This window comes from Lacerta agilis, chromosome 9 (genome assembly GCF_009819535.1).
Source record: "Lacerta agilis isolate rLacAgi1 chromosome 9, rLacAgi1.pri, whole genome shotgun sequence".
NCBI lineage: Eukaryota > Metazoa > Chordata > Lepidosauria > Squamata > Lacertidae > Lacerta > Lacerta agilis.
The window spans coordinates 9,416,170-9,428,821 of NC_046320.1; the positions used below are offsets into that span (position 1 = coordinate 9,416,170).

The following is a 12,652-nucleotide window of genomic DNA, read 5'->3' on the forward strand; positions in this document are numbered from 1 at the left end:
CTTGTTTAATTTATAGGCTACCTGTTCATAGCATAAAGGTAAACTGGACAGCAAACTAGACATAACATGAACAGCTATGTTTGTTTGTTTGTTTATTCATTTGTCTATCCCATTCATGTATAACACAGGGAAGGAATTCATCATTTTTTACAGCAGAAGCTGAATGGCTTCTGACACTTTCCCCCCAAAGACAGCTCACTTCTAGAATAGGTACCAGTTATTTGTAGTGTGGGAAGCTAAGTTGGACAGGAAGGAGGGTTCGGTTTGCATACACTTTCTGTTGTAAAATGTGTCTTCGTTGTAAAATGTGTTTCATGTACATGGACACACACAAACACTGTATAGAGCAGTCATGTGAACCAACAAATGTGACTACCCATCACACATCTGGTTGGAACTAATTACCTGTAAAGATAGTTTGGTTTGTTGTTTTGCTGTTTGCATTATGGCATAAGATATTTCAAGAGGGTTGCAAAAACTAAACAAAATAAAAAGTACTGTAGCACCTTAAAGACTTAAGAGATTTATTATGTCATAAACTTTCATGGACTCAAGTCCACTTGGGCAGGTGCATGATAAGATATGTAGCTTACTGATGTAACTTTAATTTATTATGTTGTGAGTGGCTCTTAGGGGCTGTCAGTTCTAAAAGAAATCTTTTAAAAAGTCTGTAATAAATCAAAAGTCAGACATTGCAACATCAAAGAGTTCTACATTTTAGGTCAGTTTATATTTGAATGAGCCAAATTCTGCCAAGTGGCTTTGTATTTTCCTTATTATGGTAATACAGTAGCCTTACAGGGACAGTATATAGAATAAAAGATGGCTGGCCCTATAGGTAAATTGGGACAGCCATATTTTTTTCTATACTATTATCCAGGAAGGAGTCACTTCTTCTTCTTCTTAAAATAGAAATGTGTATACTGACCTATACCCGCAGGTCTTAGGGCAGTTTACAGGATAAAATCACAATATAAAACACAAAATACATAATCAAGATAAAAACAAGAACAACCCAATAACCCAATATGTACTGCTGCTTTCAAGGTCTCTTCGTTCCTATAATTCTTTCTACTCAGTTCCTTTTGGAAATTATTATTTAACACTCTCACTCACTTATTCCTAATGGAAGTCCGTAAAAAAAAAAAGCAGCTGCAAATTGTTCTTGAAAAGCAGAACCGTGGAAGCCTTTGCGCCACCATGTAAGTGCTTTATAATTAAAACAAAAAAATTACCGTACTTTTCCATGTATAAGACTTTTTTCCCCCTTTAAAAATCATGCTAAAAAGTGGCGGCTGTCTTATACATAGGTAGTGCATAGCATGGACGTTTGATCGGTTGCTGCCGCGGCTGTCAGCAACTATTGTGTGTGTTATTGGTTGCTGCGTCAATGGCTGGTGTTGATTGGCTGACACTCTGGCAGTTGGGCGGGCAATTGGCAGCTTCTGCCGACGATGGGACAGACGGGAGGCGGATTTAGCGACGCATGTTGGTGAGCAATTTTCGGAAATCCCCCCTTAAAAAAGCTCAACCCTGGGTAAATCCCCCCCAAAAAGCTCAACAACTCTGTACCATCTCTCCCCCCCCCCATTTTCTTAAATTTGAGTCCCCCAAAATAGGGGGCGTCCTATACATGGGGGCATCTTATAGACGGAAAAGTACGGTAATTTGAAGGGTGTTGAAACAATTGCTGAAATAAAGGGGGGAACCTTCATTTTAGCAGCACCTTGCTATCTGCATGGTGCTTTAAAGTCCCAACTTTGGGGCCTCAAAGCTCAGCCAAATTGAGCAGGTTCAGGTGCACAAGAGACTTTCCTTCGCAGCAATGTTGTGTGCCCAGACCAAGCAGGATTGACCTCACCACATGTAATGCACAGGAGTACAATTCTACCTTATGCAAAGCTTCAAAAATTGCTGAAGCACTTTGCAAGCTGCCCAAGGGGGCATTGCAGCTGGTGCCAATTTGGAGGTAAATATTTCTGAGCCACTTTTAGCCATGCCCTCATCCCGGTCTAGATGATAGGAGGCACAGATATGTTCAGATAGGAGAATATGTTTTCAAATAATAAAGTTTTCAAATAATCACAACATTGTATTACAAACATGTTGATTTCTTTTCCTGCAGAATTTTCTTTAAAAAATGTCAGATGACGGAAGTGAAGTGTTAACTCGAGAGAAAATATTGGAACCTGGCAGCAGTGTTTCAGCTTCTGAGAGAGCAATGCAAAATGAAAAGAGAGAAGCAATACTATCGCAAGATGATGAGAGACAACGTTCTGAAAGCTCTAGCAACGAACAGGAAGGGGACCAGATGTCCTCAGGGCACCCTTCAAATGTAGAACATTCCAGTGGAGACATAACTACAGATGTTCCTACCGACTACAGTGAGTCTGTGAGCCTTGAACCAGAACCTGGATCTGAAGAACTGAATGAAAATAATGCCCCAGTAAGATTTTTAAAAAATCTCTTATTTATTTTTTTCATGCAATATGCAAAGATGTGTCATAATTAGAACAGTGGTGCACAGTCCCTAGATGACCATACACACAAGTTGCTGGTTGCAGAGAGAGGTGGGAGACACTGACTCAGGGCTGCCATTTTCAGCAACAGGGCAACACAAGTGGGGTTGCCTTGTTCTCCCAGTAGTGCCAATCCTTCATAAATGTGCCTTGCCAGCCTTCCAGCTGCTTTGTGCACTCCCATATAGCACCCCAAAAGAATGTGCATTGCCATCGATTACTGTGGTTGGCATTATATAAAAATCAGTTCAAACAGAAACAACAGACTATGCTTTTGTCCCTGTGATGTGAGTTTGCATAATATTCTTGCATTCTTCTAAGTGTGGGTTACTGTATGCCTTTGGTTTTTACGAAGATATGTTTGGGAATGCACAATAGTTTCTGTATTTGGTTATCAGCGTTCCAAGTCAGCAGAAGTTGGTGGGGGCAGCAAAGGCAGAGTGCTGTTGTGCTCCTGGAACAAAACCATGTTGGCTTCCTTCCTGCCATGTTTCAGCATGTTTAGGGACTACCTTGCCTGTAGTAAGAGATTCCAGAGAGGCAGTAATTCGGATTTTTTTTTAGGGACGATAAAACATCCTAAGATTGCCCCTTCACAGCTAGCTTGCCTCTGGCAAACCAAGAATAAGCAATGCACACTACACTGAGAGCCCAGAATGGTCAAAAGCTGAAAGGTAAAAGCTAAACTTCATGCATGATTGAACTTGCCTTGGTGCTATAAGTTTCACAAAAGTTAAGAGTATGTCTGTAGATGGAAGCATAGAACTGGCAGCAACATCATTATTGCTTGTGTGCCTATAATAAATAACAAAACTATAGCAGCAATAGCTGCTTTTTCTCCAGTCAGCAGAATTTAATCAATTTTCAATCAGATTGCATTCAGCTAATTCTTCATGTAAGCTGAAAAGATGCTTGATTGATTTCAGGTGAAAGGGAAATAAACCAAAGCCTGCAAGAGGAGATTATTCATTCACTCCATCTGACAGTGAGAATCATACATATAAATAACTTCCCTTCCCACCTGCCACCCAGCATTCCAGTTTTGCTTCAGCCAAAGCATCTGGTCCCTGTTAAGGCTGGCATACTTAAAATGTGGGGAAAGATCTAAAAGCGCTCTAGGATTTTTAGCTTCCTTAGTACTCTGTTGCAGTTACACTTCCTAACTTCATTGTACCCTTTCCTTTTGATCTACTTAGAACCCCTGTGCGCTGCAGGGGATGCTAAGGAATGTGTTTGGCATCACTTATAGTTGCTGAAGAGCATGAGCCAGGGCTGTTGAGCCTCACCACCATGCTATGTCAACAGAATTTATGCCTTACTACATACCTCACAAAGGGGCCCAGGTGGCGCTGTGGGTTAAACCACAGAGTCTAGGGCTTGCTGATCAGAAGGTCGGCGGTTCAAATCCCTGCCACGGGGTGAGCTCCCGTTGCTCGGTCCCAGCTCCTGCCCACCTAGCAGTTCGCAAGCACGTCAAAGTGCAAGTAGATAAATAGGGACCGCTGCCACGGGAAAGTAAACGGCGTTTCCGTGCGCTGCTCTGGTTTGCCAGAAGCAGCTTAGTCATGCTGGCCACATGACCCGGAAGCTGTCTGCGGACAAACGGCGGCTCCCTCGGCCTATAGAGCGAGATGAGCGCCGCAACCCCAGAGTCGGACACGACTGGACCTGATGGTCAGGGGTCCCTTTACCTTTACCTTTACATACCTCACACTCTTCTGCAGCTGTGCATTTTGGAGGCAAATGTTAAAGGCAAGCAAGTGGTCCTTTGGTGAAGGTTGTCTGTCACTGCTTATCTTGCCATTAGGAAACCCTCAAACTTCCAAGGAGCCCCAAAATTTTCTGGAACCCAGTTTGAAAACCACTGTTCTAGTGCAACCTTGGTTATTGAATCAGTTAAAAGGCAATCATTGTAGACCAACATCCTAAAGCTGTTTTTTCCCCAGAAGGACATGCTGCATTAAGCATGTGATAGTTCCATTCAAAAATGAAGAATCAATGTTCATGGTTTGGGAGGAACAGACTATGAGAGCTGGCTTGCACATAACACTAAGCCCGACCTCTTGGTTTGTTTTCCTGGCACCAGGCAGAAGCAATTGAATAGTGTGCACCTGCATGCTGTTTGTTCATGGTAAGCCTTGGTTTATTTCTGTCTCTGGCCTAGCAACATGTGTGAACCAGCCTAATTAAGTCAAAACAAAACAAAAATCCTTCCAGTAGCACCTTAGAAACCAACTAAGTTTGTTCTAAGACTATGGACTATGGCAGACCAACACGGCTACCTACCTGTAGCCTAATTAAGGTGAGTGGGGGACATATGACCCCCCATTATTCTTTTTCTAAAAATGGAAGTATCTATATTGGAAAAATACAAATTGCTGACAGTATCTTTAACATATCTTTCTGCAGGACATGAATTCATCTCCTAAAGGAAGTGGATGGACAACTTGGGGATCATGGGGCAAATCTCTGCTTTCAACAGCTTCTGCTACAGTTGTTAAGTATCCAAACCATGAATATATAAAATATTTTAAAGTAATTGATTTGATATCTAAAAGGTGTAAATAAGCCCTTGACATCAGCAGGTACTGTAATACACTTCTCCCCCTTCCTTTTTGGGACAAAGTAAAAATGATAACTGAGATGAATATAATAACATCAGTCTGGCAACTGCTTAGGACTTCTTGCTAGCATGTTTCCCCTGAAACCCCTGCTCTCCCAGCCACTTTTCTTTCTGCAGGGATTCAGACCCGTGTTTGCAAATAAACACAGGGCTAGAAAAAATCATGGGAAAAGCTTTCAAAGGAAATATGTTGCCGGGAAATGAGCTAAGTACTCCCTTCCATGCCATCCCTCTATTGCAAGTCACCCTTTCCCCAAAGATCCTTTATGAGGAAAAATATGTCACTGGGCCAAAACTAGACTCAACTATGTTGTAATGCTTGGTTTGGCCCTAAAAGGATGGCAAGAGGAATAGTTCCATCAAATATAGGCTGGTTCTCATATGTGTGTATGTACATAGGCCAATAAGGCATATTATATGGTGGTTGATTGCTTGGTGCTTCTAATCTGAAATTTGTGAACTGTCTGTATTAAAAAGCATTGTGTTTGTAAGGTAAAGGTAAAAAGGTAAAGGACCCCCTGGACGGTTAAGTCCAGTCAAAGGCGACTATGGGGTTGCGGTGCTTATCTCGCTTTCAGGCCGAGGGAGCCGGCGTTTGTCCACAGACAGCTTTCCAGGTCATGTGGCCAGCATGACTATACTGCTTCTGGCGCAACGGAACATCGTGACGGAAACCAGAGCGCATAGAAACACAGTGTTTGTACATGCTATACGGGATATGAAAACTCTGTCTGCAGTTCGTGATCTGTGATGGCTTATCAAGTCATCTCTTGAGGCCTCAGTTTCTCCCCTGAGAGAGAGAAAGTGGACCAGGCTTTCCCATCCCAGGGAATCAAATATCACTGTCACCTTACAATTATTCCGTTGTAGTATTCATCTTGTGTGGCCTGCAAACTCTGGTTTACTCTGCCACATAAGAGAAGCGGTGCCATAGCCATATGCTAGAATTAAACTCACCCCCTCACAGCTTGATCCCTAAACCATTTAAAGTATGTGGATTTAAATCCAAATGGTTTTGTGACTAATTCGCTCCATGATTCAGCAGTAATAATCAAAGCGCATCCACTAGAACAGGCAATAGAGTTTCAGTTATGTTCCTTGTCCTGTTACTTAGTAATCATTTTACCACCAGATTGCTGCTTGCCCACTCAAGCATGACAAATATTTGCTGCATCTTGCTTTATTTGTTAAAACTCCATGTCCTAGAAGAACTGCATTTGCAGCTATACGCGATCAATCAAATTTAAAGTAACTCTTAAAAGGATTAAATTTCTTCAAGGTAAAACTGAAATGCTTGTTCAAAATTGATATTGCAATGCCCCATTTCTCTTTCAATCAGGTTATTTTTTTATTTTAAGAATTTATTTTCTTTTCTTTTTCAACTGAGAAGCAATTTCATCTTCAATATTTTCAAGCAAGAATTTGTATTCATCTAATTATTGTCCTCTGGTTAACAGTCTTTATTATAAACCCAACAAATTAATCTTTCTCAGCAGAAGAGCGGGCAAAAATCCCAATATATTGTTTCATGGTTTTAAAAATGCCGAGGTGTCAGAAAAAAATGAATGATTAGTAAAGTTATTGGTACATAGACTTTCTTGAAAATGAGAGCATGCATGGTTTTTTTTTTTTTAAAGAAAATAGCTAAGAAACAAGAGAACTGCAGTAATAAGAAAGTAATGGGTGGAGTGGGCTGCATGGGAGAGACATTGTTCTCTCTGGAAATTCTTGTGGAAGAAGAATAGCCATGAAAAAAGAAGCTGTGTTTTAAAACATATTTTGTGGTTTTCTCTTGTTACCATGAAATGTTATAACGCATTTCAGGCTATGGTATATTATATAGGAAATCCAGGATTTATATCAGTAATATGGGAGTTCATATATACACATACATTTGCTCTCTCTCTCTCTCTCTCTCTCTCACACACACACACACACACACACAAACCAGTGTTGCAATCAATTAAGGGATTGTGCTTCTATTAGATATTGATTTACTTGTAATATGTTGCCGGAATCTGAAAAGGTGCATCCCTGAGGAAAGGAGTAATTGAAATTGCTATTAGATTATCTCTTCAAAGCATACTTAAAGATATTGGAATGTGAGGAATATGAAATTAGTTGGTGGGTTGGGTTCAGAATTAAATGAAGCTCAGAAAGCAGGTCAGTACAAGCAGTACAAATGTTTCTGAATTTGCTGAAGTTAATTTGAAGTAATTAAATCCCCAGGAAGCCAACCCAAAGACCCAGAGGAAGTGAATATCAAAGTGGTGGTGTTTGTTGATGATTCAAAGCAATTTCTAGATGATTAAAATAGATTCTGAAGGAATCCAAAAGGTTTTCATAACACCTGAGACAAGACAGTTAAATTAAAAATAGAATTTAATGTCAATGACTCTGAAGTGATACACATTAGAAAAGAAATCCAATCTGCTTTATCTTTTGGGGGTGGGTTCTTAATTAGGTTCATGTACACAGTAAAGATTCCTGCCAACCTAGCACTTCGAAAGCACTCAGTGCAAGTAGATAAATAGGTACCACTCTGGCGAGAAGGTAAACGGCGTTTCTGTGTGCTGCTCTGGTTCGCCAGAAGCGGCTTAGTCATGCTGGCCACATGACCCAGAAGCTGCAGACAAACGCCGGCTCCCTCGGCCAATAAAGCAAGATGAGCACCTCAACCCTAGAGTCGTCTGCGACTGGACCTAATGGTCAGGGGTCCGTTTACCTTTTTACACAGTAAAGGTAACTTGGATTAGTAAGACTACTCCTCAGAAATAGCAGTATATTGCAGTACCCGTATATACTTGAGTATAAGCTGACCCGAATATAAGTCGAGGCACCTAATTTTACCACAAAAACTGGGAAACCTTATTGACTTGAGTATAAGCCTAGGATGGGAAATGCAGCAGCTACTGGTAAATTTCAAAAATAAAAATAGATACCAATAAAATTACATTGAGGCATGTGCACACGGCAGAGGGGGCTTCTCTCCCCCCCCAGCCCCTCCCGTCCCCCTGCCTACCTAGGATGCTGCCAAGAGGCAGAGGCTGGTGGCAGCAGCAGCGGAGGAAGAACAAGCAGCCCAAAAGGGCTGTTTTCAGGCTGCTCATTCCTCCGTCGCCGATGGCAGCGGCAAAGGCGGAGGAGGAGGAAGGAGCAGCCCAAAAGGGCTGCTTTCAGGCCGCTGGTTCCTCCTCCTCCTCCTCCTCCGCTGACAACAGCCTCTGCTGGGGACCCTCACTCGAATATAAGCCAAGGGGGGCTTTTTCAGCATTAAAAATGTGCTGGAAAAGTCAGTTTATACACGAGTATATACAGTATATTCCTTGGTTATTGAGTGGAAGAACTAAAGCTGAATGGGATTCGCCTGCTTCCAGAAAAGTCTCTAGAGGGTCAGTGGCCCCTTCTGAAGAGCATGTGATGAGGAGTGATGGGCTGCGGTGGGAAGAGGGAATTGCCCAAAATCAGCTGTAGGCCCAGTTTGCATGTGATGTCACACATCTGCGTTGAGGTGGTGGGCACCCACAGTCCTTCCAGGAAGCTATACGGTAGTTTTCCAAGCATGCCAGGATATTAAGCCAACTTTAAGTCAAGGCTTCATATCCTAATTTGTTCAGAAACCATTACCCATTGTTTTCCAGTACAGACTCAAAAGGAAACTAGTTTACTGAGACTTCCTGACTTGTGTAAAGGGAGGACTGCAGCAGTTGCATGTGAGTTTAATATCTTGGCTTATTAAGGTGAAAAATGATTGGATGCACCCAGTGGCTTGCCTAAGGCCTCCTTGTGAGTTCTTTTTAGAGAGCAGTTTTCCACTGTGGGCCTCTGCCTCCACAGTTTAATTACTTAGGCACTCCATAAGCACTCAAGAGCTGTCCCACTAGTCGTCATGAAGCATGACATTATACTAGCACGTAGGGAAACTGCAGATCTCATAAATTCTGCAGCACAGACATTTAGGATTGCTGTGTGAGGCAAGCGTCGTCTTTTAAACATATAAACCTGAAGCACTGGTGATCTAATGTACTTGTCATCTAAATATTTGGTCTTCAACTGGTGAATCATGGCCAATTAGAGCAGCCTTTCTCAACCTTGGGTCCCCAGATGTTTTTGGCCTTCAACTCCCATCATCCCTGGGTAGCAGGACCAGTGGTCAGGGATGATGATGCCATTGCTCTCCTAACCTGTTGTTGTATCTTCTTCCCTGAATGGTGGGGGGTTTGGGGTAGTCTCCTTTGCTGGGACAGCGCGGCATGAATTTTAACTTATTTTAATAATTTTATTGTTTATCTTTTTAATAATGTTTTATGGTATTTTGTGTAAAGGCATGGACCTCACAAATTTAATAAACTTGTTGTTGTTGTAAGCCAAAAACATCTGGGGACCCAAGGTTGAGAAAGGCTGCATTAGAGGGTTGCAACCTGGTCTAAGGTGGGTTGCATAGTCTGCTAGCCAGCAGCATAGCAACTGCCATCTTGGTGTGCTGTAGCTTAAGATGGAGCATGGAGGTGCTATGGTAAGATTTAAAAAAAAGTTTTACTCTCCTTTATAAACTAGTAACATAGCTACCAAAATAAATACTTTCAAAAATCTTATAATTGCTTTGTTTGACTGGGAGAAGCAAGACAGAAGAGGCACTTTCAGTCACATTCTTGTGAGCAAACCGAAAATGCTTGCCTGCCAGGTATCATGGTTTCAGTGCATAACACCCAGCCCCGTTGTAGATTATAAAGTGCCAAGCAACTGTATGGCCCCACTAGACTTTCTGGTGCCAGTGTAACACAACTCCCATAGTACCCATGGAAATAAGACATTGTCAGTTCCTAGCTACAAGGATGCTGGAACTAATCCATACTTCCTCCAGCACATGAAGCATCCCATGGTCCAGTTTAGGAGGACAGCAAGTGACCCATGATAGCCACAATTTTCAGAGCTTCCCTCTGACGATGGTTCAGATGTCTTCACAGTTAAAACACAACCAGCAGCAGTTTGCAAACCTTTGTTAAGCATCCTTGCTGAGGCTTCTGTATTCCTCCAAGTGCTCTGATTGGCGGCTCCTGCACAGACTTCTGGGATTCTCCATTAATGCCAGTGGGAGTTTTTTTTAAGTATTTTGCTGGCAGAATGTGGCACTATGATTCAAGGTGGGGCCAACCTGTAAGTGAGCATAGTATCTGAGCTAAACCCCTGCCTAGCATAGTGTAAAGCAAATTGGTAAACATGTTTCTTTCAAGCATTCAGCAAGATAAAATTCTGCTTCTAAACTGACTTCTCAGTTTGGTTCCTTTGAGTCATCATCCCCCACCCCCACCCCAATATATGTTTTTGCCCTTAGGTGCAATTTCTCAGCAGTTCTGTTTTGTAATGTTGCAGTATCTTATGTCATGGAATGATGTTGGGTGGAATAGTTATTATTGAATTAATTGGTACATCTCATGAGTATTTTCGCTAGTGATCGCAAAACCTTGAAGCATTACCGGAACCTTTCTTCTCACCCATATTCCTAGCCCTTTATTGCATCTTGTTCTAATTGGAATTCGCTGAAGCGTAAAAATATAAATAGTTTGTTCCAAACCAATAACAATCTATTTTACCACCATGGCAGTTCCTCATAAAATGCTTACTTATATTTTGATTTATAAACTCCACTCAATTAACCACATCTTGTTGATAGCAGTAAAGGGAGTGAACCAGCGAAGTCAAACTTAACTCTCTCCAGTTAAAGACAATGCAGTGGGCAACAAAATCCCATGTATATTTACTCAGTTTACTTGCGAGTAAGTATTCTTAAGTTGCTTGAAAAGTGCTGAAATTTGGATGGATTATGCCCCCAAGAAATCCTAGCATTGATTTAAGTTCTTCTAGCTATATGCATGACTGGCCAAACAGGAATAATTCTATAACAGCATGACAACATCATCATCAACAACAACAACAAGTAGTTTCTTATTTACATGCTGCCCATCTGATTGGGTTGCCCCAACCACTCTGGACGGTTGCCAACAAAACATTAAAAACACAATAAAGCATCAACTGTTAAAAACTTCTCTGAACAGGGCTGCCTTCGCTTGTCTTCTAAAAGTCAACTAGTTGTTTATCTGTTTGACATATGATAGGAGAGTATTCCACAGGATGGGTGCCACCACCGAGCAGCCCCTCTGCCTGGTACCCTGTAGTTGCACAGCTCGCAGTGAGGAAACTGTCAGAAGACCATTGGGGCTGGACCTCAATGTCCAGGCTGAACGATGGAGGTGGAGATGCTTCTTCAGTTATATAGGGCCAAGGCTGTTAGGGCTTCAAAGGTCAACACCAACACTTTGAATTGTGCTCAGAAATGTACTGGAAGCCACTATAGATCCTTTAGGACTGGTTTTATATGGTCCCAGCATCAGTCTATCCTAAAATGTTAGCCTTTTATTTATTTTGTTAAAATTCTCCTTTTAACTGGGTTATTTAGCTCATTTCACAGAACTGTTGTATATGAAATAATTGTGTCATTGCAGGCCATGGGCTAACAGCAGTTAAGGAAAAAGCAGCCACTCTCAGAATTCATGTCCCGGGAACGCCAGAAGATGTACATCCTTCTGACCCAGCAGAAAGCCCCATCCCAGGTGATAAACATACCTTGCCTTGGCAAAATATTCTTAATATGAACACAATACTATTGTTTTAATCTAGTACAAATATGAAGTTTGAGGTCACATGCTGGCATTATATTCATTTGGCCTTTTTTTTTTCTTGAAGACATGGACGAGACCACACAGAACAGCTCTTCAGAGAACACACCTTTGCCTTCATCTCCTTCTGCATCACGTGGAATGTTCTCAACCATCAGTAGTGCTGTACAGAACACCGTAAGCAATTCTAGTTACAAAAAGAGGGGAAAGTAGTATACTCGTTTAAGAAAGGGGGGAGGTGAAAACTACAATTAAGGAAGCCCAAGAAAACACACCACGGAAAAAGTATGATACATACAATATATTTTTCAAAGTGATCCAGTATTTTAAAATTCTGTCCAAAAGAGCTACCTGCAAAACTCATAATTTAATATGTTTTTCAGTATATGTTTTGGAGATAATTCTTTTGGATTGGATCGGATTGCCTTTGGCAAAAATAGGATTGTAGTCCTACTCAGGAGATCCGCTGAAATGAACAGCCATAGCTAGATTAGGTCCATTAGGTCCATTAATTACTCTGAGTAGATCTTAGCTGGATCCAACCTAAAATTTATTTATTTGTTACAAGCTGCTCCATAATTACACCTCACATGTGTACTCCTATGGTATAACACTAGCAAAACATTAAGCTGCTGTAATTTGCATTGTATTTGGTTTCAATACTGAGATCTTTCCCGCTCTGCATCCAGAGTTCAGGTATTTGGAGGGAAATATTTTGATTCAACTATAGACAGGTACCCTACTGTGGAATGATGATACTGAACAATGTTCCATGTGTCAAGGGTTCAGAATATGATCTGCTTATTATTCCTTGGTCATCTTCCAATTATGCC

General features: G+C 41.5%; 1 protein-coding gene across 3 annotated transcripts in view; it reads left to right on the forward strand.

The window, feature by feature from the left end:
* The window catches only part of FAM114A1 (family with sequence similarity 114 member A1), a 31,023-nt gene that overhangs the window by 1,036 nt on the left and 17,335 nt on the right, over positions 1 to 12,652 (forward strand). For 2 of the 3 annotated variants that reach the window (XM_033159823.1, XM_033159822.1), the window contains exons 2-5: positions 2,126 to 2,446; positions 4,929 to 5,016; positions 11,646 to 11,753; positions 11,887 to 11,996. In XM_033159823.1, the coding sequence (XP_033015714.1) occupies positions 2,141 to 2,446; positions 4,929 to 5,016; positions 11,646 to 11,753; positions 11,887 to 11,996 (612 nt within the window). In that variant the 5' untranslated portion in view covers positions 2,126 to 2,140. Of the gene's footprint in view, positions 1 to 2,125; positions 2,447 to 4,928; positions 5,017 to 8,758; positions 8,856 to 11,645; positions 11,754 to 11,886; positions 11,997 to 12,652 lie in introns of those variants that run through there. The other variant, XM_033159824.1, reaches the window with a different exon arrangement.